At 40.4% G+C, this 24558-nt stretch overlaps 1 protein-coding gene and 1 non-coding gene across 5 annotated transcripts in view; one reads left to right on the top strand and one right to left on the bottom strand.

The window, feature by feature from the left end:
- SMG6 (SMG6 nonsense mediated mRNA decay factor) overlaps positions 1–24558 on the top strand; it is a 229553-nt gene that overhangs the window by 113541 nt on the left and 91454 nt on the right. For all 4 annotated transcript variants that reach the window (XM_058704761.1, XM_058704762.1, XM_058704763.1 and 1 more), the window contains exon 13: positions 2751–2952. In XM_058704761.1, coding sequence (XP_058560744.1) covers positions 2751–2952 — 202 coding nt within the window. The remainder of the gene's footprint in view (positions 1–2750; positions 2953–24558) is intronic.
- Positions 17925–18030, bottom strand: LOC131498698 (U6 spliceosomal RNA). Its single transcript, XR_009255568.1, has one exon. It is a non-coding gene; the product is annotated as a U6 spliceosomal RNA (small nuclear RNA).

Raw genomic sequence — 24558 nt, 5'->3', positions numbered from 1 at the left:
CTCGGGCAATCCCACTGAGATACCAGTAGAAAGCAGCTACTGAGAATCAGAGTCCAAACACAAGACCGGTCTGAATGGATCGGGACAGAAATGACCTTTCATTGAAGCATTTTGTGTATTCCCTTGGTTCTGCTTAGTCTAGCGTGGCCCTTGGGCCCCTTTTTCGTTCTGAGTTGGGAACTCAGGACACTTCCTATGTCTTTTGGCACCAGCTGCTATCTTACAAACCAGCACTGGGGTAGGAACTCTCCACTTCATTTTTGCAGTGAGCCTTAAGGTCTTGGCACAAGGTGGGTGGTAATGGGCAAAAGGCAGCTGTGGGCAGGGGTCCCTTGTGGTGGCCAGCAGTCTCTGGGAGGAGTCAGTTTTGGTTTATCTGAGCCTTAGGGGATAGGGGAGCATGGTAATGAGAACCACATGGTACCACATATTTCTTCGTCTTGGATCCAAGATGGTAGGGGTGGGAGGATGAGAGAGGGATGTGGGGCCTCCCACTGTGGCAGCCGTGGGTAGTTTTCTTCTGCCTCTCCCTGACTGGGGATGCTGCTGCCCACACCTCCCTACCCCCCACCTATGTCCTGAAGCAGTCAGGTCCTTGACCTGCACAACACCAACCAAGGCCCCCAAGCCAAGAATTCAGCTGGGAGACTTTTCACCTTCTTCCTTCTCACTGTCGTCTTTCCTGTTTATTTTCCAAATTGCTGCTCTGCAGCCGAGCAGTGCCTGTTGGCCAGAGCTCACGAGCGCTGTGGGATTGGACTCAGGCAGTGGGCTCAAGTGGCCAGCAGGGCACTGGGGGAGGAAGTGGGGAGCTGGAAGAGCCTCCCTGTGCGTCTCCCATGGGCAGCGCTAACCTCGGAGGCGGCCCTGAGCAGCCCTATCACATCCGGTGCTTGTCTCTGCAGCCGGGACCGGAGGATAAACTATCAGAGCTGTGGGGCAGTGCATCATTCCTCTTATTATTTTCTTCTCTGCAGATGGGGTCGTGGAGAGTTCAGTTCCTTTTAACCCTCCAAGTTCTGTTTATTCTACAGCTGGTAGCCTCAATGCCGCGTTTCCCATTACATCACAAAGGGGCTCAGGCAGATCTCTGCACAGAAACGTGTTGCAACTGTTTATTTTTTTCCATATTTAAACATTTCTGACAGCCAAACTCAGCTGAGCCAAAAGATGGAGCTTTGTGAATGAGTCTGGTTGTCAGTGTCTGTGCAGAGAGAAGGCTTTAGAAAACTCTCGTCCCTCCGGTGATTCTTCCCAAACATGTTCTTTTTCCTGGGCAAAGCCTGTGAAGCAAGTTCCTTCTGCAGTACACGTGTGTTGATTATGTGCCGTTGTGTGATTAATGGGGCTGTGTTCCGCCTGGTTCCCAGGACACTCTTGAAAACAAGATGTTTCATTTCATTGCCTTTTCCTAGTGCAGTGATTACAGTAAATAAACCAGTGCAGGCTCCTTCCACCTGGAGCCAGTCAGGGAGTCCCCACACCCTACTCCACTTTCTCCCCCAGCATCACCTTCAGTGGCATGTCCCTTGCATGCCCTCTTTTCTGCCATCTCCCAAAGGCTCCTAGTCTCCAGGAGAAACAAATTGCTTAAGGCTGAGGCCCCTCCCTAGCAGATTTGGCTCATGCGCAGTAACTCCTCTGGGAAGATTCCAGGATGTAGCTCATTCGTAGTTCTCTTTGCTTCTCGCCTCTTGCCACCCCACCTCTTGACCCTAATTGTAAAGCCTTTCATTATAATTCTCCTATGCAACTCACTCCTTTTGAAGTACAACTTAGCATCCACAGGGTGTGAAAATTGGGACAGTCCCAGGCAAACCAGAATGGTTGGTCATCCTGTGTCTAACCTTCCACAAATGAGAGAAGGGGGTGGGGGGTTGTGGGATGGCCAAGACAGCACTGATACTGGTTCGTCTGCTGGGATGCATGGGAAGCTTTACTGTCCTGGGATGCTCTTGGCAGGCCAGGAATGAGGTTTTTGTTGGTGTGTGTGTGTGTGTGTGTGTGTGTGTGTGTGTGTGTGTGTGTGTGTATGTGTTTAATTCCAATGTAATTAATGTACAGTGTTAGATTAGTTTCAGGTATACAATATAGTGATTCAACAATTATATACATTACTCAGCTCTCATCAAGATAAGTGTACTCTTAATCCCCTTCACCTATTTGTGTTTGTGTGTTTGTTTGTTTGTTTGTTTTCCTGCTTATATATAGGAAGAGATTTCTAAAGCATTATTATTTCTAAAGCATTTCTAAAGCGGGGGGGGGGGGGGCGGGGAACTCACGTGACTCTTCCCATGGCGTGACTGGCCCCTCTGGCTGTATGGGAGGAGGGGAGATTGGCGCTCTGTTACTGTCTTGTGGCATATACTTGGCTGGACAGAAGTGGGGGAATTCTGGGAGCTGCCTCAGGCCCTGGGTGTCTAGAGTGTTTGAGTAAGTGTCTCAGGCACACTGTCTGGAAAGGTGACAGGACCTGCATTAGGCAACTGATTCTCTCAATTCTTTTTCCTCTCTGGTTAGGATTTAAAAACTCCCCCTAATCAATTTTAACTTTGCATAGATGGACACTTGCCCACCAGATTGCTGCCATGGATGCAATTTTGTGCCCTAGCTTTTTGGGTAAGATTTCCTGGCAGATGCCAGCCATAGACAGCATTTACCACCAGTACCTCTGTTCTCAGCAGTGCTTAAAATACTTTAACTGGTCCCTCTTTAGAGCTGTTCTTCTTTTCTTACCTTATTTCTCACAGGGTTGCTATGGATGTGTGGTCGATGCTGGCTGATTTCTGTAACATATTGACTGCGGTGAATCAGTCTGAGGTGCCACTGTACAAGGACCCGGACGATGACCTCACCCTTCTTATCCTGGAAGAGGATCGGCTTCTCTCGGGCTTTGTCCCCTTGCTGGCTGCCCCTCAGGACCCCTGCTACGTGGAGAAAACCTCGGATAAGGTCAGCCCCAGGCCAAACATCCCTCCCCAGTCACCCCTCCTCTTAATTCTCCAGACTTTTTTATTCTTGGGAAGTTTTCTGTGCAAACGGAACATGATTAAGTCATTGAGAAGGGTGTTAAGGGAAAATATCGACCTTTTAGCCGCTGACATCCAGCTCTGTGTCCTGAAAAAAAAAGCCCTCTCGACTTCCTTTGGTGTGTGTGTGTGCTCGCTGGCATGTTGTATATACGATCATTTCCTCACTTGTTTAAATAGTGCAGCTTGTGTTGGCAGTGCTCTCACTCGGCTCCAAATGGTTTGCATCATGCTTAAAGCACCCTCCTTCCTCCCCCCTCTCCTCCTTCCCCCCAGCCACAAAACTCTGCACTAGGAAAACAGCCAGGGCTTTTTCCCTTCTCTAAGGAGGAGAGTGATAAATAGGTGACTAGAGAGAAGCAGACACCATGTGTTAACTTACAAAAAAAGCTTTTAGGAATATGAAGCATTCCCCGCTGCCTGGTTTCTATTTTTCTTCCTCTAAAGACTGTGTTTTAACCTGAACTTTTTTCTGGTCTGTTTATAGAAAACAAAGCTCGTTGCCTGTTGCCCTGGTGGGGACTGTGGAACTCTTAGTCTCTGCTTAACAGTTGGGTCTTTGGCCAGGTGTGGAGAGTAGGGCAGTCTGCTCTGCTTCGCATTCCCACGTAGCAGTTGCCAGGCTGGGGGAGTAGCACCCGCACACCCTGGGAGCAGAGTCTCCTGTGCTGAGCCGGGGAACCCTGTGTCTGACCTCGTCACATCCCCTGGGGGAGAGGCCCTTGGGGAAGAGTCCTCAAACGGCTTTTTAGGTGGAAGCCTTCTGACCTAGATGAAGTTTAGAGACATAGGTAAGCGTTTTCTCAGAAAATGTCAGACAGTAAAAACTAAATCCCAGCCATAAACTGCGAATATGAGAGATACTGTATTGAATATAAAATACTGCTATATTGAATATTTTAAATGTTTAAACATGTGCTTAGTAGAAAAGAGTATATGTTCATTGTAAACAAGTAAAAAAAAAACAAAAACAAATGAAAAGGGAAAAAGGAAAATTTATCTGCAGTCCTTTTACCCAGTGCTAACATCACTGTTACTTTTTGCTAATCATTTTCATATTTAACTTCTAGTGTACACACATACACGCACTTTTTTTGTACAAAGCTAGGGGTCATTATACATACTGTTTGTAATCTGATTTTTTCCCTTTTTTAAAAAATTTTTTCTAATGTTTATTTATTTTTGAGAGAGAGGGAGACAGAGTGCGAGTGGGAGAGGGACAGTGAGAGGGGGAGACACAGAATCGGAAGCAGACTCCAGGCCCGGAGCTGTCAGCACAGAGCCCGATGCAGGGCTCGAAATCACAAGCTGGGAGATCATGACCTGAGCCGAAGTCACACGCTTAACCTACTGAGCCACCCAGGCGCCCCTGTAATCTGGTTTTTTTCACTCAATATTTTTTAATGTATTCTTACATGGAATCATTTTTGATGATCACTTAGTATTCCTTTATATGCCAAGATTTCTTTAGCCAGTCTTTGCTTTATTGAACCAAGGGACTGTTCTCAATTTCTGCCTTACTGCAAACAGTGACGTGGTTCCTTATAGCAGAATTGTTGCGTAGATTGCCTTTGGTTGAATATATTGACTAATCAAAAACCCATACTTTGGGTGTGTTGGGTGACTGATAGGGATCTTGGGAATGTAGGAGCCTCTCTTTCTCAAGAAGAATACTCATTTTATGCTTTTCCAATGAAAAGTTGGAGTGAAATCCTGCTCTTCCGGTTTCAGAAGGGGGTGATGATGGGGAGTTGTAGTATGTGAGGCTGAGGACAGCTAACACAATGTTTACACTTTGTGGAAGATGGTAAGTTAGAAGAGAAACTGGGTAAGCATGGCTTGGGCAGTGGGATCCTAGTATTATTGTTCTATGATCACAAGATGAGCTGGACTCTGGAGGGTACTTTTGGGAGTCAGCTGTTGGGTTAGCTGTTTTTGGTGCAGATCAAGGAAGGAGTCCTAACCAGCTGCAGCCGTACTGACCCTTATCTTCTCATCAACTCTCCCAGTGGTAATGTCAGTATATGATACAGCATATGATACATTGCAACATATGATAAGTATATGATCTGGCCAGAGAAGACTACAGAACTAGCAGTCCATGCTCTCAGCCTATAGTGGTGATTTACAGGCTACCCCAGGGCAGTTGCAGCTCATGGCAGCTCGAGACTAAGATAGTCTCCACCCCAAGAACTGTGAAATAGGTATGTCGGACATAACATCTCTAAATCCATACTCTCCCCTAAATCTGGTCTTTCTTTATTCTTCTCATCTTGGTAAATGGCAGCTTTGACTTTTGGGTAGCTTGTGTCAAAATTCTTGGGGTTATTCTTGACTCCTTTTTCTCACACCTCCATACCTAGTTCATCAGCAATTCATGTCTCCTTTACCTTCAAAATAAATGCAGATACAACTCTTTCTTACCACCACACTCTAGGTTAACTCGTTACAATGCCTTCTGACTAATTTCTCGAGTTCCTCCTTCCTCCTGCTCCCCAGTCTGTTTTCAGCACCACAATTGGAATGATCTTTTTAAAACATCAGTAAGATCATGTCACTTCTTTGTTTAAAACCTTCTGATGGCTGCTGCTCTCACTGAGAGTAAAAGCCAAAGCTTTAACAACATCCTGCAACGCTCTGAATGATCTGAGACCAACTCCATCCCCCTTAACTCTGACTGCAGCTCCTACTGCTCTCCTCCTACCTGATACACTCTAGTCACATTGGTATCCTTGCCGTTCCTCACACAAGCCAAGCACTCGTCTAAGGGTCTTTGCGCTTGCTTTCCTCTTAACGTGTAGCACTGTGTCTGCAGAGAGCTGTGTGGCTGTAAGGGTGACACTCCCTTCTAAATGTCACCTTGTTAGAGGGTCTTCCCTAGCTACTTTGTATAAGATGTTCCCTTCCTTTGTTTACTTTTCACTCCGCCTTATTCTCCATTGCAGGGAAAAATAACAACTCGTGGATATCTAGCATGTATTGGTCCCTGGAGTAGGTACTTGTATATAGTATTTCATGAAGTTCTCACAATAAGCCTGCCAAGTAGGTATTACCCCCTTTCATTTTTTTAAAAGAGGTGACTGAGGCTCAAGAGAAGATTGAAAACTGATGATAAACTCATACGAGGCATCTCCATGGCTGACCTAGAATATTAGTATATGGATGTGTCATCAGAGAGAATCTGTAGGAACTTTGACCATTTAGAAACCCTAAAAGATAGAGATTTTCTCCAGCTTCTAGTGGTCAATACTAAGAAACATAAAACATCTCAAGGACTTGTCAGTAGCAGCAACATGTGCAATTTCATTGCTGGTCCAGATTGGTCACGTGTCCGGCCCCTCCTTGATGCCCATTCACCAGATACTTACTGAACATGTCTGTATTATACTGTCTTGCACACACAACAAGAAAGATCCAGACTTGTAAGGCAAACATCCTAGTTTGGGGGGCAGTTTGTGGCGTGTACGAAGACGTGAGAAGCAACATAAGTTAATTTGAACCTTGTAATTAAGAAGGAACTCTTGAAATTTTGTTGAGCTGGTAGCATTCCAGTGAAGGCAGTGCTTCAGGAGCGCTGACTTAGCATTAACATATTATATTTCCTAAGCATGTTGTATGGAACTCTAGTTTTATAGGTTCTTAGTTGTTATGTAAAAGAAAAAGAGTTTCATAATCATTTAAGTTATGGTAAAGCAATGTTAGAATCCAATACTGCAAGACTTATTGAAGCTTTTACTATAGTGTACACTGTGAGAATAGCCTTCACAGTCTTTCCCAAACTTTCTTCACCCTTAATCTTTTTTGATTTATTGAATATCTTGCAGGATATATTCAGTATTCAGCCATTAAAAAAAAAAAAAAGGTAAAAAACCTGGGTGTGGGATGAGCAAGAGGTTAGAAGACAGTTGCTATTGGGATTATCCAGAAGTAAAATAAAGAGTACAGATGAGGGGCGCCTGGGTGGCTCAGTCGGTTGAGCGTCCGACTTCAGCTCAGGTCATGATCTCACGGTCCGCGAGTTCGAGCCCCGCGTCGGGCTCTGTGCTGACCGCTCAGAGCCTGGAGCCCGTTTCAGATTCTGTGTCTCCCTCTCTCTCTGCCCCTCCCCTGTTCATGATCTGTCTCTCTCTGTCTCAAAAATAAATAAACATTAAAAAAAATTAAAAAAAAAAAGAAAAGAGTACAGATGAGGGTAAAAGCAGTAGAGTAGAGCTGGTTACATTTTGAGAGAAACATCATAGATGTTGAAACCAACTAGAGCCAACCGGGGCAAAGAAAGTGATCTTAGATCACTTGTGTGGCTGCTAGGTGCCTAAATTCAGAAGGTTAAGTAATTTATTTACCCAAGGTCGTGGAGCTAGTAAAGTAGTGGAAGATTAGAGCCCTTCCTTTTCTGTTGGACTTTAAAACTTCATGTTCTGGGGTGCCTGGCTGGCTCAGTTGGTGGAGTATGCAACTCTTGATCTCAGGGTCGTGGGTTCGAATCCCATGCTGGGCATAGTGTTTACTTAAGAAAAATAAATTTAAAGAGGTGCCTGGGTAGCTCAGTAAGTTAAGCATCCAACTCTTGATCTCAGCTCAGGTCATGATCTCATGGTTCGTGAGTTTGGGCTCTGCACTGACAGTGTCTTCTGACTGACACTGACCGCCCTCCCTCTCAAAATAAGTAAATAAACTTAAAAAAAAAAAAAAGGAATTAAAACAAATTAAAAAAAAAAAACCCTCATGTTCTAATGAACGGTTTGATGTCTAGGATTTGCTTCAAAATAATTTGTGGATAGGGGCACCTGGGTGGCTCAGTTAAGTGTCCGACTCTTGATTTAGGCTCAGGTCATTATCCTAGGGTCGTGGGACCGAGCCTTATGTCAGGCTCCTTGATGATCGAAGAGCCTGCTTAAGATTTTCTGTCTCTCTGTCTCTCTCTGTCTCTCTCTCTGCCCCTCTCCCCTGCTCGTGTTCTCTCTCTGTCTCAAATAAAATAAAATAAAATAAAATAAAATAAATAAAATAAAATAAAAAGATAACATTTGTGGATAGAAGTATAAATGAAAAAAAAGAGGCCAAATACTGATTATTAAATCTGAGTAATGGATTCATTGAATTCATTATAGTATTCTACTTTTGTATATGCGTGAAATTTTCTATAGTAAGTTGTGGTTAAAGGAGTAATAAATAGTCATCCTGAAAGGAAGCAAAACAAAATTCTGTGTCCTTTCTGCTGCATTATAGTGCCTAAATGATTGGAAAAGTAACTGAACTATAGTATTTATGAAGTTAAGCTCTTGTAGGCACTAACCATTTTCCAGGCACTGTGCTGAGCTCTTTATTTGCATTTTCTCATTGAAACCCCAATAACCCTATATGCAGATTGGGGAAATGATGAAAAGGAAAGATGTTGAGTTCATGTTATGGCTTAGTGTAAAAAAAAGCTTAATTATCATCTTCAAAATACATGTGTGTGACTGTATAGCTCTAGGTAATACTAACCAAGGATCTATTTAGCAACAGGTCCTCTCTTTCCTTAGACTCTAAAGAACTTTCCTAAAGCTCTAATTAGTTAATGGTACCAAGCATTTATGTCATAAATAGATGTAAGCAGTGCTTATTCTGGCATCCCCAGGTAGATTAAGCTTTGTGATCTTCTTTGTCTTCCTCCCCATGTTGTCTGACCAAGAACTAAGTGAAGAACTTTTCAACAGGCTACCGCTGGAGCCACTCTGGCTTGACTGGGGAATGAATTATTGTAAGTCACATTATAAAGTCAGTGTTTCAAGTCTCACGTCACATCCCATTCATCTTTCCAGGCATCTTTACTTTCTTTCTGGATGTAGGATCCTAGGAAACTTCATCATTCATAAAATAGGTTGTTGAGATTAAAGATGGGGCTTAAATTGTCCAGCTTTTGGAACTGCTGGCTTTTGTCTCCTTGTTTATTTGTTCAATGACATTTTTGGAGTGATGTTTATTGTATACATAATTACCCCAGAATGTTTTAAATGGAAAATATAGAAAAGCACAAGAGAGTAAAAATCACCTGCAAACTACCACCTAAAATTAAATAGTGTTAATAGTTTAGTTTATATCCTTCCAGTCTTTTTCCCCCTTGTGCTTATATATCTGTACTTACTCTTTTCTTTTCATAAAATTGGGACTGTACGGTATATGCTTTGTTCTTTTTTAATGTTTTTTATATACTCTTTGTGTGTGTCTGTGTGTGTGTGTGTGTGTGTGTGTGTGTGTGTGTGTGTGTGTGTATACGTGTATACCCACGTACATGCACACACATCTACATAGTTTTGGGGGAAATACTGCCTTTGTTGCTTGGTTGTCTGGAAAATATTTATTTTCAGGGCTACCAGTCACTAATTTATTGAAAAGTATACTTGATCTTCTATTTTCAAACTATCAACATGAGGAATTTTTGAAAAACCAAAACTATTGACCTATACTTAAGACGTAGAAATTAGGACTGCTTACCAATATGTATTTTCTTTTTCACGCAATTGTATTTTATTTCTAAATTTACAATAATTATTGAGAATTAATTTTATATTAAGTGTTTTCAGTGCTCACCATCAGTCCTTTTACTCTATGGCTTTTCCATTCTTACTATGTTCTTTGATTCATCTGTTATTATTTTTTTTTTAATGTTTATTTATTTTTGAGAGAGAGACAACGTGCGAGCAGGTGAGGGGCAGAGAGAGAGGGAAACACAGAATCGGAAGCATGCTCCAGGCTCTGAGCTATCAGCACAGAGCCCGACGTGGGGCTCGAACTCACAAACTGTGAGATCATGACCTAAGCCAAAAATCAGATGCCTAACCAACTGAGCCACCCAGGTGTCCTGATTCACCTGTTATTCAAATGTTATTCAATTGAGGAATGTTTTCATCAAAGATGACATGGATGCTTTTTAAACATTAAGGTGACTTTTATAAAATGTAGTAGTAATACACATACTTATGCAAAGGAATCAGATGATTCACAAAAATATTTAAAGTCAAAGACTACACTCCAGGGATAACTGCTGTTAACAATTTGGTATTTACCTTTTTATCTATTTTTTTAAGTTAATTGTTTTATTTTGAGGGGGAGAGAGAGAGCATGTGCAAGCAGGGGAGGGGCAGAGAGAGAGGGAAAGGGAGAATCCCAAGCAGGCTTCATGCTCAGCCTGGGAGCCTGAGGTGGGGTTCGATCTTACAACCATGAGATCATGACCTGAGCTAATATCAAGAGTCGGACATTTAACCAACCTAGCCACCCAGACTCCCCCAAAACAAGCTTTTTTTTTTTTTTTTAATGTTTTAATGTTTATTTTTGAGAGAGAGAGAGAGAGAAAGCGAAAGCATGAGCAGGGGAGGGATGGCAGAGAGAAAGGGAGACACCGAATCTGAAGCAGGCTCCAGGGTCTGAGCTGTCAGCACAGAGCCCCACGTGGGACTCGAACTCACGAACCATGAGATCGTGACCTGAGCCGAAGTCAGAAGCTTAACTGACTGAGCCACCCAGGTGCCCCAAAACGAGCTTTTTAATAAGCAGATACAGTTCTGTCTTTGGACTAGAAAAGTTTTCATTTCTTGTGTCCTTATTTGCTAATATTATGTTTATTATTTTCTTCATTGTCTTCTACATCTCTTTTTCTGTCATCATTTTAATCTCATTTTGCTTTGCTGCTGCATCCCCAAAGAGCTTCTCAAGTTTATCCTTTCTGTAATTGATTCGGATTTTTATAATGCTGATTCTACTTTTCACTGCTTCTAATTTGGTTTTTAAGACTGCTATTGCATTATATGTTCTTTTACATTATTTCCCCCTCTTATCCTATAACCTTTATATTTTTGCCTGCCTTTTCTCCAGGTCCCTTTAATCTGCCTTTGTTTGTCATTTTTCTTTTATCATACTTCACAATGTCTATGATTTTAAACATCAGATATAAGAATATCTTTTTCTTCATTTTACATTTCCTCCCACAAACTGTGGTACACTCCTTTCATAGACCCCAACTTGGATTTCTGCAGTCTGATTCTGGCCATTTATATTTCTTTGAACAAAGAAAGGTTTCTTCAGATCTCATATTTGCTCCAAAATAGGTTATGTTGATTCTTATGTGATTCCTTCTTTGTCTACAAATACTCTTTAGAATCTCCTTCTCAAGTCTACAACTGGTTGATAGAAGTTTGTATTACCAAGTCACCACCCTGAAGAGAGTGGGGAGGAAGTCAGGTGGTATGCAATCTTAACAAATGAATTTATTTTCTACATTTTCTATTCTGTATATAGTGGAGCTACTATACCAGAGCTGTTTCCTGTGTCTGATTTCTGTTTCACATAAATGATATGGCAGTTTCTGACCTCCTCCTTGGAGCTGTAGCCTACCATGTCAAGAAGAAATTCTACTCTCTGGTCACTTCCCGTTTAGTATGGTAGTTTCCCTTGAGCCTGTCTGAACTGCTGATTGTGAGTGGTCCTGATTTATAGTGGTGAAAAAGCTGCCAAGTGGCATTCTGCCTCTGCCCCCATGTCCTCACACTTTGTGGTAGACAGAATAATGGCCCCTTAAAGATGGTCCACGTCTTAATTCCTGAAACCTGTTCAGTGTTACCTTACAAGGCAAAAATGCCTTTGCAGGTGTGATTAAGGGTCTTGAGGTGGGAAGATGGTCCTAGGTTTCCGAGGTTGATTAGTGTAATCATAAGGGTCCTTGTAAGGAGGCAGGGGTGTCAAGAGTCAGAAAAAGGAGATGTGATGATGGAACTAGTGGTCTAGAGAGAGGGATTTGGAGACAGTATACTGCTGGCCTTGAACATGGGGGAAGGGACCGTGAGCCAAGGAATGCAGGTGGCCTCTAGATGCTAGAAAAGGCAGGGAAGCATATTCTCCTGCAGAGCCTCCAGAAAGAGCACTGTCAACACGTCGACTGACAAAACTGACAACACCCTGTGAACACCTCGATGTTAGGATCTCTGACCTTTAGAACTGTAAGGTAATACATTGTATTGCAGCAATAGGAAACTAACATACCCTTCCATACTGGAGAATTTTGCCAGTCTCTTCATTGTTTACTTCTCCTGCTACTTTCTTTTTCTTTTTGAACTTTTTAAATTATGAAATATACATGTGGAAATACATTAAGCAAAAAGAATCCGAAGTAAGGAACTATATAACCACCAAGCCGGTCTAGAAATAGAACAACACAAGGGTAGTAATTATCAGTTACATTCAGTTTATGTTGGAGGTCCTAGCCAGTACAGGAAGGCAGGAAAAGGAAAGTATTAAAAAGGTGATTGGAAAGGGAAAAAAAAGTTGTCTTTATTTGCAAATAATGTGATGAATACTTAGAAAATCTGAAAGAAAATAAGGATAAATTAATAGAATTAAGTGAATTTAGTAAAGTTGATTGATCATAAAGTCAGTATACAAAAATCAATTCCAGGGGCGCCTGAGTGGCTCACTCAGTGAAGCGTCCAGCTCTTGATTTTGGCTCCAGTCATGATCTCGTGGTTCCTGAGATCAAGCCTCGTGTCAGACTCCATGCTGACAGCATGGAGCCTGCTTGGGATTCTCTCTCTCTGTCTCTCTCTGCCTGCTCTCTCTCCCTGCTCACATGCACACACACTCTAAACAAACAAACCAGCACCTTAAAAAATCAATTCCATATCTACATACTGACATCAAATGAATTTTTTTTAAGTTGATTTCTTAAAAAATAGAAAATAAAAGTGGATTTGTTAGGAATGCAGGCTGTCAATTGGCTCTTAATGGCCTGCTTCCGATTGTCTTCTATCCATCTGGCAGTTATTCTTTATGATTTATGGGAGATGGATGGCATTCTCTCATTTAAGAGCTATTGACTGTCTGCCATGCATCAGGCACCATTCTGGATACCACAACCAACCATAGCAGCAAACACAGTAGACAAAGGAGGGATCACAAGGCATATGGAGGAGCTATTCTGTGTCTTCAGTTTGGGCACTTCAGTTGAGATATTGGAAGTAGAATTATTTAACTCTAAGGTCTATAGTTTTTAAGTGTTTTGTTTTTTTTACAAAAATAACCTCTCTTTGTATTATAAAACAGGTATTCATCTTAGAAATACTAGAAAAATCAAGATTATCAATAAGGGAAAGAAAAGACTCTGTGATCCTTCTGGTTGGATAGATGGACAGACACCATATGTGAACTCTTTTTGCTTTTTAGCAGAAATAGGATCAAACCATATATATACTGTTTTGTAATCCACTTTGTTCACTTAGCAATAAATATGTTCTGCATATGTTTCCATGTTCACTTATAACATGAATTTTAATGGCTGTGTTATATTAACTGGCGTGGACATACCATAATATTTGCTGAGTCCTCAACCATTAGACATTTTGGGAAGTTACTGACTTTTCAGTTTTATAAATGATGCCTTCCCAGGCAGAAGTCTTTATATACACCTTTTGTTCATTTTTGAAGTACAATTACTAGGTCAAGGAGGGTATGCAGATTTTTAAGACTTTTGGTAGATAATGCTACATTGCCCTCCAAAAAAAGATTGTATGCCATGTAAACTGCAGAATATAAGAGTATTTATTTTCTAGCTTCCTCATCAAGGTTGAATGGTTTAATTTTTCCCGACTTTGCCAGAGATGGGCAAAAAACGATATTTCATTGTTTTGATTTTCCTTCTTTGATTACCAATAGGGTTGGTTCTAAAAGTATTATGCTTACTGGTTATATGATTGGTATTATATTTCTTATAAACTGCCCTATGCTCTTTGCCCATTTTACTATTAGAATATTCACCCATTTTTTCTTTTTTCTTTTTTTTTTAATGTTTATTTATTAGAGAGAGAGAGAGAGAGAGAGCATGAGCATGGGAGGGGCAGAGAAAGGAGAAGACACAGAATCTGAATCAGGCTCCAGGCTCTAGGCTCTGAGCTGTCAGCACAGTGGGGCTCAAACCCACAAACCACGAGATCATGACCTGAGCCGAAGTCAGACGCTCAACCGACTGAGCCACCCAGGCACCCCATCACCCATTTTTTTTCTTAATGTTTTGCAGTAGCTGTGTATGAATAACTTTTGAACTTTTCTTTGGTTACCCTTGTACAGGAGGTGTTTTCTCTGTATATTGAATGAGATGAGAACTTTTGGATACTTGGAGAGGCACAGCATTCTATTTTTTAGGTAATAAGAACATGGATGTCCCTTTGTCACACCACGCTAGATTAGATCTTTTGTTTGTTTTCACCCTTTGAGTCAGTTTCTCCTCATACTTCCCTATCAGTCCATAGACATCTAAAGAAAAATCATGTCCAGCCAGATATTTAGAATAAACTGTGAACTGTATCTACTTCCTTTTCTGTTTTGCCTATTTAATTGAAGGAGCCCTTGAGATGGGTATAAACTAGGTAAAATTGTATGGTGTTTTGAGAAGTCCTCTGGTTTCTATCTAGCAAATGTTGTAAAACTTTTTCCCCTTCTCACTGTAAGTGCAGTAAATACCTCGATGGCTTGGTTTATTTGATGATTCATTCCACCAGTGGCCCCTTGGCACTAACCATTTGTATCGTGTATATCTCTGCCTACCTCATTTTTGCCCTCCCTCACCTTTCTTGTGCTCTCTGTCACCTCTTTACTAATTGCTTTTAAATTTATGGAAGTACTGATTACTACTTCCATTTACTCCAGTACTTTCAGATTTATTAGTTACTCCCTAATTTACAAATTACAAATCTCATTCCCCAAACGGGCTCTGTTGAACTCGGCTACCTTACGTTCATGCTGTGGATAGGTCATGAGTAGGTGTTCTTTTCTGTAATTCTTAAACTTTAGCATTCATCACAATCACCTGAAGGGCTTGTTAAAATGCGCAGTTGCTGGACCCAATCCCCAGTGTTTTTTTGATTGTTTGAGAGGAAAAAAGGTGGAAAAATTGCATTTCTAACAAGTTCCCAGGTGATGCCGATGGTTTGGGTTCCACACAGTTTGAGAACCACTGGTTTTTAGGAACTTGGTAGCTTCCAAGGTTGTAGTTATCAGGCAAAGATTTGGGCCCAGGTAAAAATAATAAAGATTTCTGTTATAAATAGTCTTCCTCGGGGCACCTGGGTGGCTCAGTCAGTTGAGCGTCTGGCTTCGTTCAGGTCATGATCTCACAGTCGGTGGGTTCGAGCCCCGCGTTGGGCTCTGTGCTGACCGCTCAGAGCCTGGAGCCTGTTTCAGATTCTGTGTCTCCCACTCTCTCTGCCCCTCCCCTGTTCATGCTCTGTCTCTGTCTCAAGAATAAATAAACATTAAAAAAAATTAAAAAAAAAATAGTCTTCCTCATTCTATCTTTAACTTTGGAATGTAGGGCATATTACCTGAGAGTGCATATACTTTGCCTCCATGTTGCCAGACAGCTTTCTGAGCTCTTCAGAAAGAAGTTATATTCAGAATGCTATAAATATGTTTTTCCTGAGTATATATGAAGAGTCACATGTCTGGATTTCTTTTCCCAAGAGGACCCTGAGGGAACCATCTGACGTTTAAGGAGTGTCTCTCATGTGCTAGATACATTATCTCATTTAAATGTCACAAAAGCCCCATGGGAATTTGAACTTTACGAAAGAACTTGCCCAGGATGACACAGGTAAGAATGAAGGAATCAAATCCAAGCAAGTCGCACGCACTCTTAATTGAATAAAAATGCAGTAATACAGTGGTTGAACAAACAATTGTTAGTACCTTCAGTTCTCTTCATAACTTTGACAGTTCTTTTATTTTCACTTGGAGCTTGACTCCTCACCATGAGCTTGGGAATTTTTGACCTGGTTTAGGGATATTACCTGATCTCCCATAATAGTTCTTGAAAATGAACAAAGAAGGAAAAGTTCACATGAGGAGAATGGATGTTCAGAATGAATTTACCTACTTCTTTCTCTCTGTGTTGGATGTTCTTCAAATCTTGGAATGCCCTGGAGTCCAAAAGTACCTGAGTGTCTAGAATATGAGTCTTTGGAGAGAGAACTTGATTTATTTTTTGGCAAACCCTTAAGTGTTCTCTAAGAGGGACTGAATATATGCAAAGGGTGATCTACATCATTTTGGAAGGGTGTCCGAGGACAAAAAAAAATCTAAGAGTAGTGATAGTGCAACTTGTGAGGACCAAAAAATTGGGACAATGTCCTGGGCTACAAACTTTGCCCCCAGGATTGTTTGTAGATGAATAGGGATTCATGGATTTGGCTGATGGGGGTAACTGATGCATAAAAACCTGAAGGTCAGCAATGGAAGTTTGCCTACCTATCTATATGCATACATATAAACCATCTTTGGCTCAAAACTTAATGAATATGGGCCATAATAAAAAATAAATTTGAAACAGGTAAGAAGAAAAAGTATGATACCTAGAGAGAGGACTTTGCTATTGACATAAACTTCTGCCTCTATACTTCCTGCCCCACCCTTTATTTTCTTTAATGTACTTCTCATATATGTAAAAGAATATTGTTTTTACTTCATAATTTTAGGTATCTGAAAAAAGTAATCTTTATTGGTAATACTTTTACTTTTATTAGTCAACTTGTTTATGTATAATTTACATCCAATAAAATCATACATTCGAATGTATTGATAGTATATATATCCCTGTGTAATGACCATCCCAGTCAAAATACAGAATGTCTCCATCCCCCAAAATGTTCCTAAGTGCCCCTTTACAGTTAATCTCCTCAGTCCAATTCCCCATCCTAGGCAACCACTGATCTAATTATTCTTATTAAAGATTCGTTTTGCCTATTTTAGAATTTCGTATAAGTGGAACCATAAAGTATATGCTTTTATGTCTTTGTTCTTTCTCTCAGCATATCTATGAGATTCATCCATGTTGTGTTCTTCTAGCAATTCATTCCCTTTATTGAGGAGTAGTATTCCATTATATGGATATATCACATTCTGTTTATTCATTCACTTTGGGCTCAGACACATTTGGGTTTTTATTTTTTGGCTGTTATGAATAAAGATGCTGTGAACAAATGTACAAGCCTTTTTGTGGACATAATGTTTTCATTTCTCTGGGGGCAAATAGCTAGAAGTAGAATTGCTCAGTCAAATGATTAAGTATATTGTAAACTCCAAGGAAACTACCAAACTGTTTTCCAAAGTGATTGTACCACGTTATACTCTCACTAGCCATGCCTGAGAATTCCAGTTGTTTCAGATCCTCGCCAACATTTGGTATTTCTGGTCTTTAGAGTTTTAGCCATTCTAGTAAAGTGTGACAGGGTCTTATGGTAGTTTTGTTGGCATTTGTGTAATTAATGATGAGCATCTTTTCGTGTGGTTTGTTAGTACTTCATCCTCATTTGAGAAATGGCCAAATCTATAGCCCATTTTTAAAATTTGGGATATTGATGTTTTCTTAGAGAGTGGTAAAAGTTCCTTGTGTATTCTGTGCACAAGTCCTTGTCAGATAGGTGTCCTGTGAATATTTTTTTCCACTGTGTATGGCTAGCTTTTTTTTTTTTTTTTTAAGACAGAATCTTGGAAAGCAAATGTTTTTAATTTTGATAAAATTCAGTTTTTTAAGATTTTCCTTTAAGGATTATCACCTTTTCTGTTTTTTGTTTTGTTTTTGTTTTAATTTTAATGTTTATTTATTTTTGAAAGAGAGAAGGCGAGAGAGACAGTGCACGAGCGGGGGGAAGGGCAGAGAGAGAGGGAGACACAGAATCTGAAGCAGGCTCCAGGCTCTGCTTTATCAGAGAGCCTCTGAAGGCACCTGGTTTCTGTTGAATATTTTTTAAAAGGCAGTAAAATGGCAACTGTAAGGTTGCATGATGGGTAGCAATAAGGCAGGGGGTGCAGGGGAGATTCATGGAGATGTTTGGGGAGGAGACACATGGGGAGAAGTGGGTATGGAAATATAAAAATATGGAACGCTTCACGAATTGTGTGTAATCCTTGCGCAGGGGCCATGCCGATCTTCTCTGTTTCGTTCCAGTATTAGTACATGTGCTGTGGAAACAAGCACAGTATTGTACCTTTTTATACTTCACACCTACACACCTGTTCTTCTTGTTTCCTGCTTTGCACTTTACAAATGTAACAATCTTGGGGTGCCTGGGTGGCTCAGTTGATTGAGCGTCTGACTTCAGTCCAGGTCACGATCTCACAGTTCGTGGGTTCGCACCCTGCATTGGGCTCTGTGCTGACAGCTCAGAACCTGGAGCCTGCTTTGGATTCTGTGTCTCCTTCTCTCTCTGTCCCTCCCCTGCTTGTGCACTCTCTCTCTCTCTAAAATAAATAAACATTAAAAAATTAAAAAACAAAAACAAATGTAGCAATCTTTAAACAGTATAATTCCATTTACCCATTCCCTCTTGGTTAGTGTGATTGTCTTGTTTGACTTTTCATAGGGTATGAATCCTACCATACCCTATTATTATTTTTACTTAAATAGTTTTCTTTTAAGTAAATTACAAACAAAAAGAAAATACAGACTTTTCTATTTATCTACTTATTTACTGGTGCTCTTCATTCTTTTCAGTAGATCCAAGTTTCCAGCTGATAATTATTTCTCTTGAGCCTATAGGACACAAGCAGGTGGCTGGTGACAAATTCCTGTAGCTTTTGTTTAGCTAAAAATGCCTCTCTCTCTCTCTCTCTCTCTCTCTCTCTCTCTCTCTTTTTATCTTTGGTTCTGAAGGATTTTTTTAAAAACTGGATATAGAATTCTGGATTGAAGTTTTTTTCTTTCAGCATCTTTGAAATGTGGTTCTCTTATTACCTAGCACCCACTGTTTTCTCGTGAGAAATCAGCATTCATATGCCTCTTTGTATAATGTATCTTGTGGGGGGAGGCTGCTTTGAATATTTTCTTTTTATCTTTGGTTTTCAGAAGTTTGGTTGAGATGTGCACAGGTGTAGTTCTTTTTACATGAATCCTGCTTAATGTTCAGTGACCTTTTTGGATCTGTAAGTTGGTGTTTTTCATCAAGTTCAGGGTATCTTCCAGTCATTATTCTTTTTTCTGCCCTACTTACCCTGTCTTCTCTTTCTGGAATTCCTATTATGTATATGTTAGAAATTTTTAGATAGTCGCACACATTTGTGAGGCTCTGTTTATCTTTTAATTTCAAAAAATGTTTATTTTTGAGAGCGAGAGCGCGCTAGTGGGAGAGGGCAGAGAGAGAGGGAGACAGAATCCAAAGTGGGCTCCAGGCTCTGAGCTGTCAGCACAGAGACCAATGCAGGACTTGAACCCATGGACCACGAGATCATGACCTGAGCTGACGTTGGACACTTAACCGACTGAGCCACCCAGGGGCCCCTTAAATTTTTAATGTTTATTTTTTTTTTCAACGTTTTGTTTTGTTTTGTTTTGGTTTTTTTGGGGGGACAGAGAGAGACAGAGCATGAACGGGGGAGGGGCAGAGAGAGAGGGAGACACAGAATCGGAAACAGGCTCCAGGCTCCGAGCCATTAGCCCAGAGCCCGACACGGGGCTCGAACTCACGAACCGCGAGATCGTGACCTGGCTGAAGTCGGACGCTTAACCGACTGCGCCACCCAGGCGCCCCTTTAATGTTTATTTTTGAGAGAGAGAGAGAGACAGAGCGTGAGAGACGGAGGGGCAGAGAGAGAGGGAGACGCAGAATCCGAAGCAGGCTCCAGGCTCTGAGTTGTCAGCACAGAGCCCTCTGTGGCGCTGAAACCCATGAACCGGGAGATCATGACCTGGAGGCTCTATTTATCTTTAGTGTTTTTTCTCTCTAGTCTTCCAATTATTTAGTTTCTATTGATCTGTCTTTTTAAGTTCATGGACTGTTTCTTTTCCATTTTCAATATAATGTAAAACTTATTGAGTGAACTCTTTATTTCACTACTTTTCAGTTTAAGAATTTCTACTTGGTTCTTTTTGATAATTACTTTTCTTGGCTGACATTTTCTATTGGTTTACTCATTAAGGCCATATTTCCCTTTAATTCTTTGAACATCTTATTAATACTTTGGACTTGTTTATAATAGCTGTTTTAGTCTTTGCCTATCAATTCCAACATGTAGGCCATCTCACATTCAATTTCTGTTGAATGTAGATTGCATTTACCTGTTTCTTTGTGTCTAGTGGGTTTTGTTTATAGTCATTGGTACTGGCTAATTTGTTAGATTCTGGATCTTGTTACCTTCTTCTGGAAAGTATTGGTTTTTTGGGCGGGAGGGTTTTGTTTGTTTGTTTGTTTTTCCTTAAAAAGGCAATTACATCACTGCTTGATCGTCTTGAACTTCTGTATGCTTGGTTTTTTACATATTATTAGGGCAGCTACTTAGGAACCTAGGATGTCCCCAAGCCCCAGCAATGTGGTGATAGTCAACCTCCAAGCCCTGTCTTCCCTGCAGATTTTGTTTAAGTCTGGGTTTTAGGATCTAATTAATGCAAATTTAGATTAGCTCCCACTCTAGGGTGTGGCTTCTCTGGAGATTCAGCTGGTTGCCAGGGCATGTTAACAAGGTGTTAAAACCTGTCTACTCTGGCAGTTTTGGAACTCCCAACTCCTCCGTCCTAAGGCAGTGCTATTTCTACACTGTTGGATCTCTAACATCTTTCTGTTCCACTCTCAACCCTGTAGCAGCTGCCTTCTGGTCAGCCCCTGGTGGTCTTGGCTGCATAGGTACAGTCCAGCCTTCACCCCATTATTCACTGAAGATTCTCACATGTGTTTCATGCTCTTTCTTTGTATAACTTCTTCCTGTCCATTTCCCTACTTGCTGATTCTGGCCCCTTCAGCTACCTCAAATTCTGCCTCTGCCTCCTCAACTCAACAGGATTCCCATAATTTCAACAGGAATCCCATACAGGAATCCCAGATTCTCAACAGGAATCCCATAATTTCCTTGGGATTCAGCTTTCTGTATCATGGTTGGAAAATTATTCCCAAGCAGAGGACTAAGTGATCAAGAGTTCATTTTGTGAGTTTTTCTTCTCTCAGAGGTCACAGCCTTTTTTTTCCCCCTCATGAAAGGGGAACAGACTTTAATCATAAAAAAATATTTCTAGTGTTTTTTCTCCCAGTTTATTGAGAACTAATTGACGTACATCATTGTACATGTTTAAGGTATGCAGTACGATGGTTTGATTTGCGTATATTTTAAAATGATTACCACAGTGAGTTTAGTTAATATCCATGCTCTCCTGCAGACACAATGAAAAGCAAAGAAGAAAAATTTCTCCTTGTGATGTATCATACGGCAGTGTTAGCTGTAGTCATTGTGCTGTACATTATATCCCTAGTACTTGTCTTATAACTGGAAGTTGGTACCTTTTGGCCACCTCCCTCTAGTCACCCTCTCCCTACCCCTACCTCTGATAACCACAGATCTGAACTCTTTCTCCATGGGTTTGGTGTTTTAGGGATCACAGTTTTGCACTGCCTGTTGTTCACTGCCTACAAACAGCTGCCTCAGATATTTGATAGTTGTTTATGGTGGGAGGACTAGTCCAGCACCGCCTACTTCATCTCACGCTGAGAAACAGAAGGCAGACTGTCCTTACTTGTTAATTACAGAAGTAATCCATGCTCTCTGAAATAATATTAAAATCATATAGAACTGTAGAAAATAAGAATACCAGCCCCTCTTTCCCTTCCAGAAATGGTTGCTAATAACGGTGTGGTAACCATTCTTGCAAACATACATACACAGAATATTAATTTTTCTCATACAAATGCATGTTGTGATACATTACTCTTTTTTTGCTTAATATTCATACCTTGTAACTGCTTCTGAATCACTGTGTATAAATCTACATTCTTTTTCAAGTTGCATCATGTTCCATTGTGTAGATACAATTTATACATCTTATTTTATTGAAGTGTAATTGACATACAGTGTTCTGTTAGTTTCAGGTGTACATCAAAGTGATTTGATATTTTTATATATTGTGAAATCCCATGATAAGTCTAGTTCATTTGTCACCACACAGTTATTACAATATTATTGACTATATGCCCTACGCTGTACTTTTCATCCCTGTGACTTACTTATTTTATAACTGGAAGTTTGTACCTCTTAATCCCATTTACCTGTTTCGTCCGCCTCCCTCCTCAACCCCTCACCTCTCTGGTAACCAGCAGTTTGTTTCCTGTATCTTTGAGTTGGTTTCTGTTTTGATTGTTCATTTGTTTTGTTTTTTAGATTACCCATTTAAGTGAAATCATCCAGTATTTGTCTTTCTCTGACTCATTTCACTATAGCAGGATTTCATTACTTATGGCTGGATGGTAATCCATTGTATACATACATCACATCTTCTTTATCCATTTCCGTATCGATGGACACTTAGGTTGTTTCCATATCTTAGCTGTTGGAAATAATGCTGCAGTGCACATAGGAGTGCTTATATTTCTTCAGATTGGTGTTTTCATTTTCTTCAGATAAACACCCAGAAGTGAAATTGCTGGATCGTAGGGTAGTTCTATTTTTAATTGTTTGAGGAACCTCCATAGTGGTTTCCATATTGGCTGCACCAGTATACATTCCCACCATCTGTCTTTTAGGTGATAACTGAGTTATGTCCCTTTTTTGTCATCACATACAGTGCTAAAATGAACTTCTTCATACTTAAATCCTTGTATGTTTATAAGACTGTTCTTTTAGAATAGATTCCTACAAGTGAAATTGCTTTGTCAAAAGATATATAAATTTTACTGTTTTTACAAATACTGCCAAAGTGCCCCCAAAATGATCATACCAATTTACACTCCCATTAGCAGTATACAGGTGTCTGTTTTTTCATGCTTTTATGTGTATTTGTAAAATATTACAGCAATATTTTTAATTTCTGCTGATTTTCTGGGTTAAAAAGTGCATCTCACTTTAGCTTGCATTTGTTTACTAGTGGAATAAGGATCTTTCTGTATATTTACTGTCTGTTTATATTTTTCCATTCTGACTTGCATATTTATGACCCTGCTCGTTTTTATATTGTTATTTGTGATTGATATGCAGAGTTCTTATACACTGTAGATAGTTATATTTTATTTTATATGTTGCAAATATTATCTCCCAGTTTGTAGCTTGTTTTATAATCTTCTTTATATTTTTTACAGTGTACAGCTTAAAATTTTTATGAAGTCAAATCTGTCTTTTCCTGCATGACCTCTGGGTTTTCTTGTCATGCTTTCCTCATCTTTGTATACACCTGTTATTGTTCTTGCTGATCGCTTAACAAGATTTCTCTCAAAAGAAAGGTTTGTAGTTAATAAAATACACTTTGATATACCCAGGCTGCTGTTGGCATTTTGGCTGTAAAGTAGGGACTGCTACTTTTAAGTACTCCAAATATTCCAGAATGGCAACCATTTGGAACAAAGGATTTTGAAGGTCTAATGTTTTCATGGACAATTTTTTGTGATATCATTATTGTCAGTGACAGGAAAAAATGAATCTTTAGCTGTCCAAGAGTAAATCCAAATGTTTCCTGACTCCCAGTAAACTCAGAAACAACCAGATGAAATAATGTAAAACCTCATTTGTAGTGAATGCTTATCTAGCAATAGATATTTTTTTTTCCCTTGCGCACATAGACCCCCTAAAGTGAAGAAGAGAAAAATGAGAAACTGTTCTTAATTCTAGAATGCAGTGGAAAACGTGGTTTGCATATGTGCAGCAAAAAGCTTTGGAGGGTTGGAATTGCACAATGAGTGAAGGCTGAGCAATTGCTTAATAAGGCGTCCACATTGGGGGGGTGTCCTTTGCTCTTGTGCAATTAGGGAACTCCAGAGCTGCCTGAATAGGGGATTTCCTTTTGTTTCTTACATGCCATTTTAAAAATTCACTTTTTCCCTTCTTTTCAGTGTTCATTCTTTTTTTCTTTAATTGTTCCTTTGAATTCTTATTTGTAGTTTTCTTCTTTTTTCTAAGGAAGAGATGAATTAGCCATACATCCACATGTCCCTACCTCTGTGACTGATTAGAAATGAACCTGGGCCAGGTTCTACAGACGGTTGCTGATGGTTTAAAGATTTCTGGTTCAGCTTCTTCTCACAGTTGCAATACTCAGCTGGTTCTGAGTGTTTGAAATATGGGTTCCTGATCAGCCAGTGTTCGTTTGTCAGTACTGGAATTTTGCACATTTTGTAATGAGTTTTCTGAGGTTTTTGCCTGTTTTGCTTTAATGGCGACCGACACCTCCTGATGGAGCTCAGCTGCAGACTTACTAGAAAGTAAAGCCAAACTTTAAGCTGAAAGCATAGGCGCCAACCAGTAAGAGCTGGAGCCTTACAGTACTTACTTCTCTCTTGGCCAAAGAAACGTCCTTGTTTTCTCCCTTCTTCCCTCTAGCTTGCTCAATCATACTCGTGTTAGATAGTACTTACTTAGTAAGCATGCTTCTGATTCTGATTCTGTTCCCCTTACCTTTGTGCTGGGGGTACTACTCTTTTCTCTCAATTTTGCTCTGTTCCAGGGGAACAGGAGAGGTAGTTGGGTCTGAGTGCCAGAAAAGCAGAAGTTAAGTATGTGGATTTCATAGCCGCATGTATGAGTGTTTGTGGGGCAGGGA

The sequence above is a fragment of the Neofelis nebulosa genome, chromosome 16 (genome assembly GCF_028018385.1).
Source record: "Neofelis nebulosa isolate mNeoNeb1 chromosome 16, mNeoNeb1.pri, whole genome shotgun sequence".
In the NCBI taxonomy this organism is placed as follows: domain Eukaryota; kingdom Metazoa; phylum Chordata; class Mammalia; order Carnivora; family Felidae; genus Neofelis; species Neofelis nebulosa.
The sequence above is the reverse complement of the archived record's forward strand: the minus strand, read 5'-3'. Positions and strand labels throughout refer to the sequence as shown.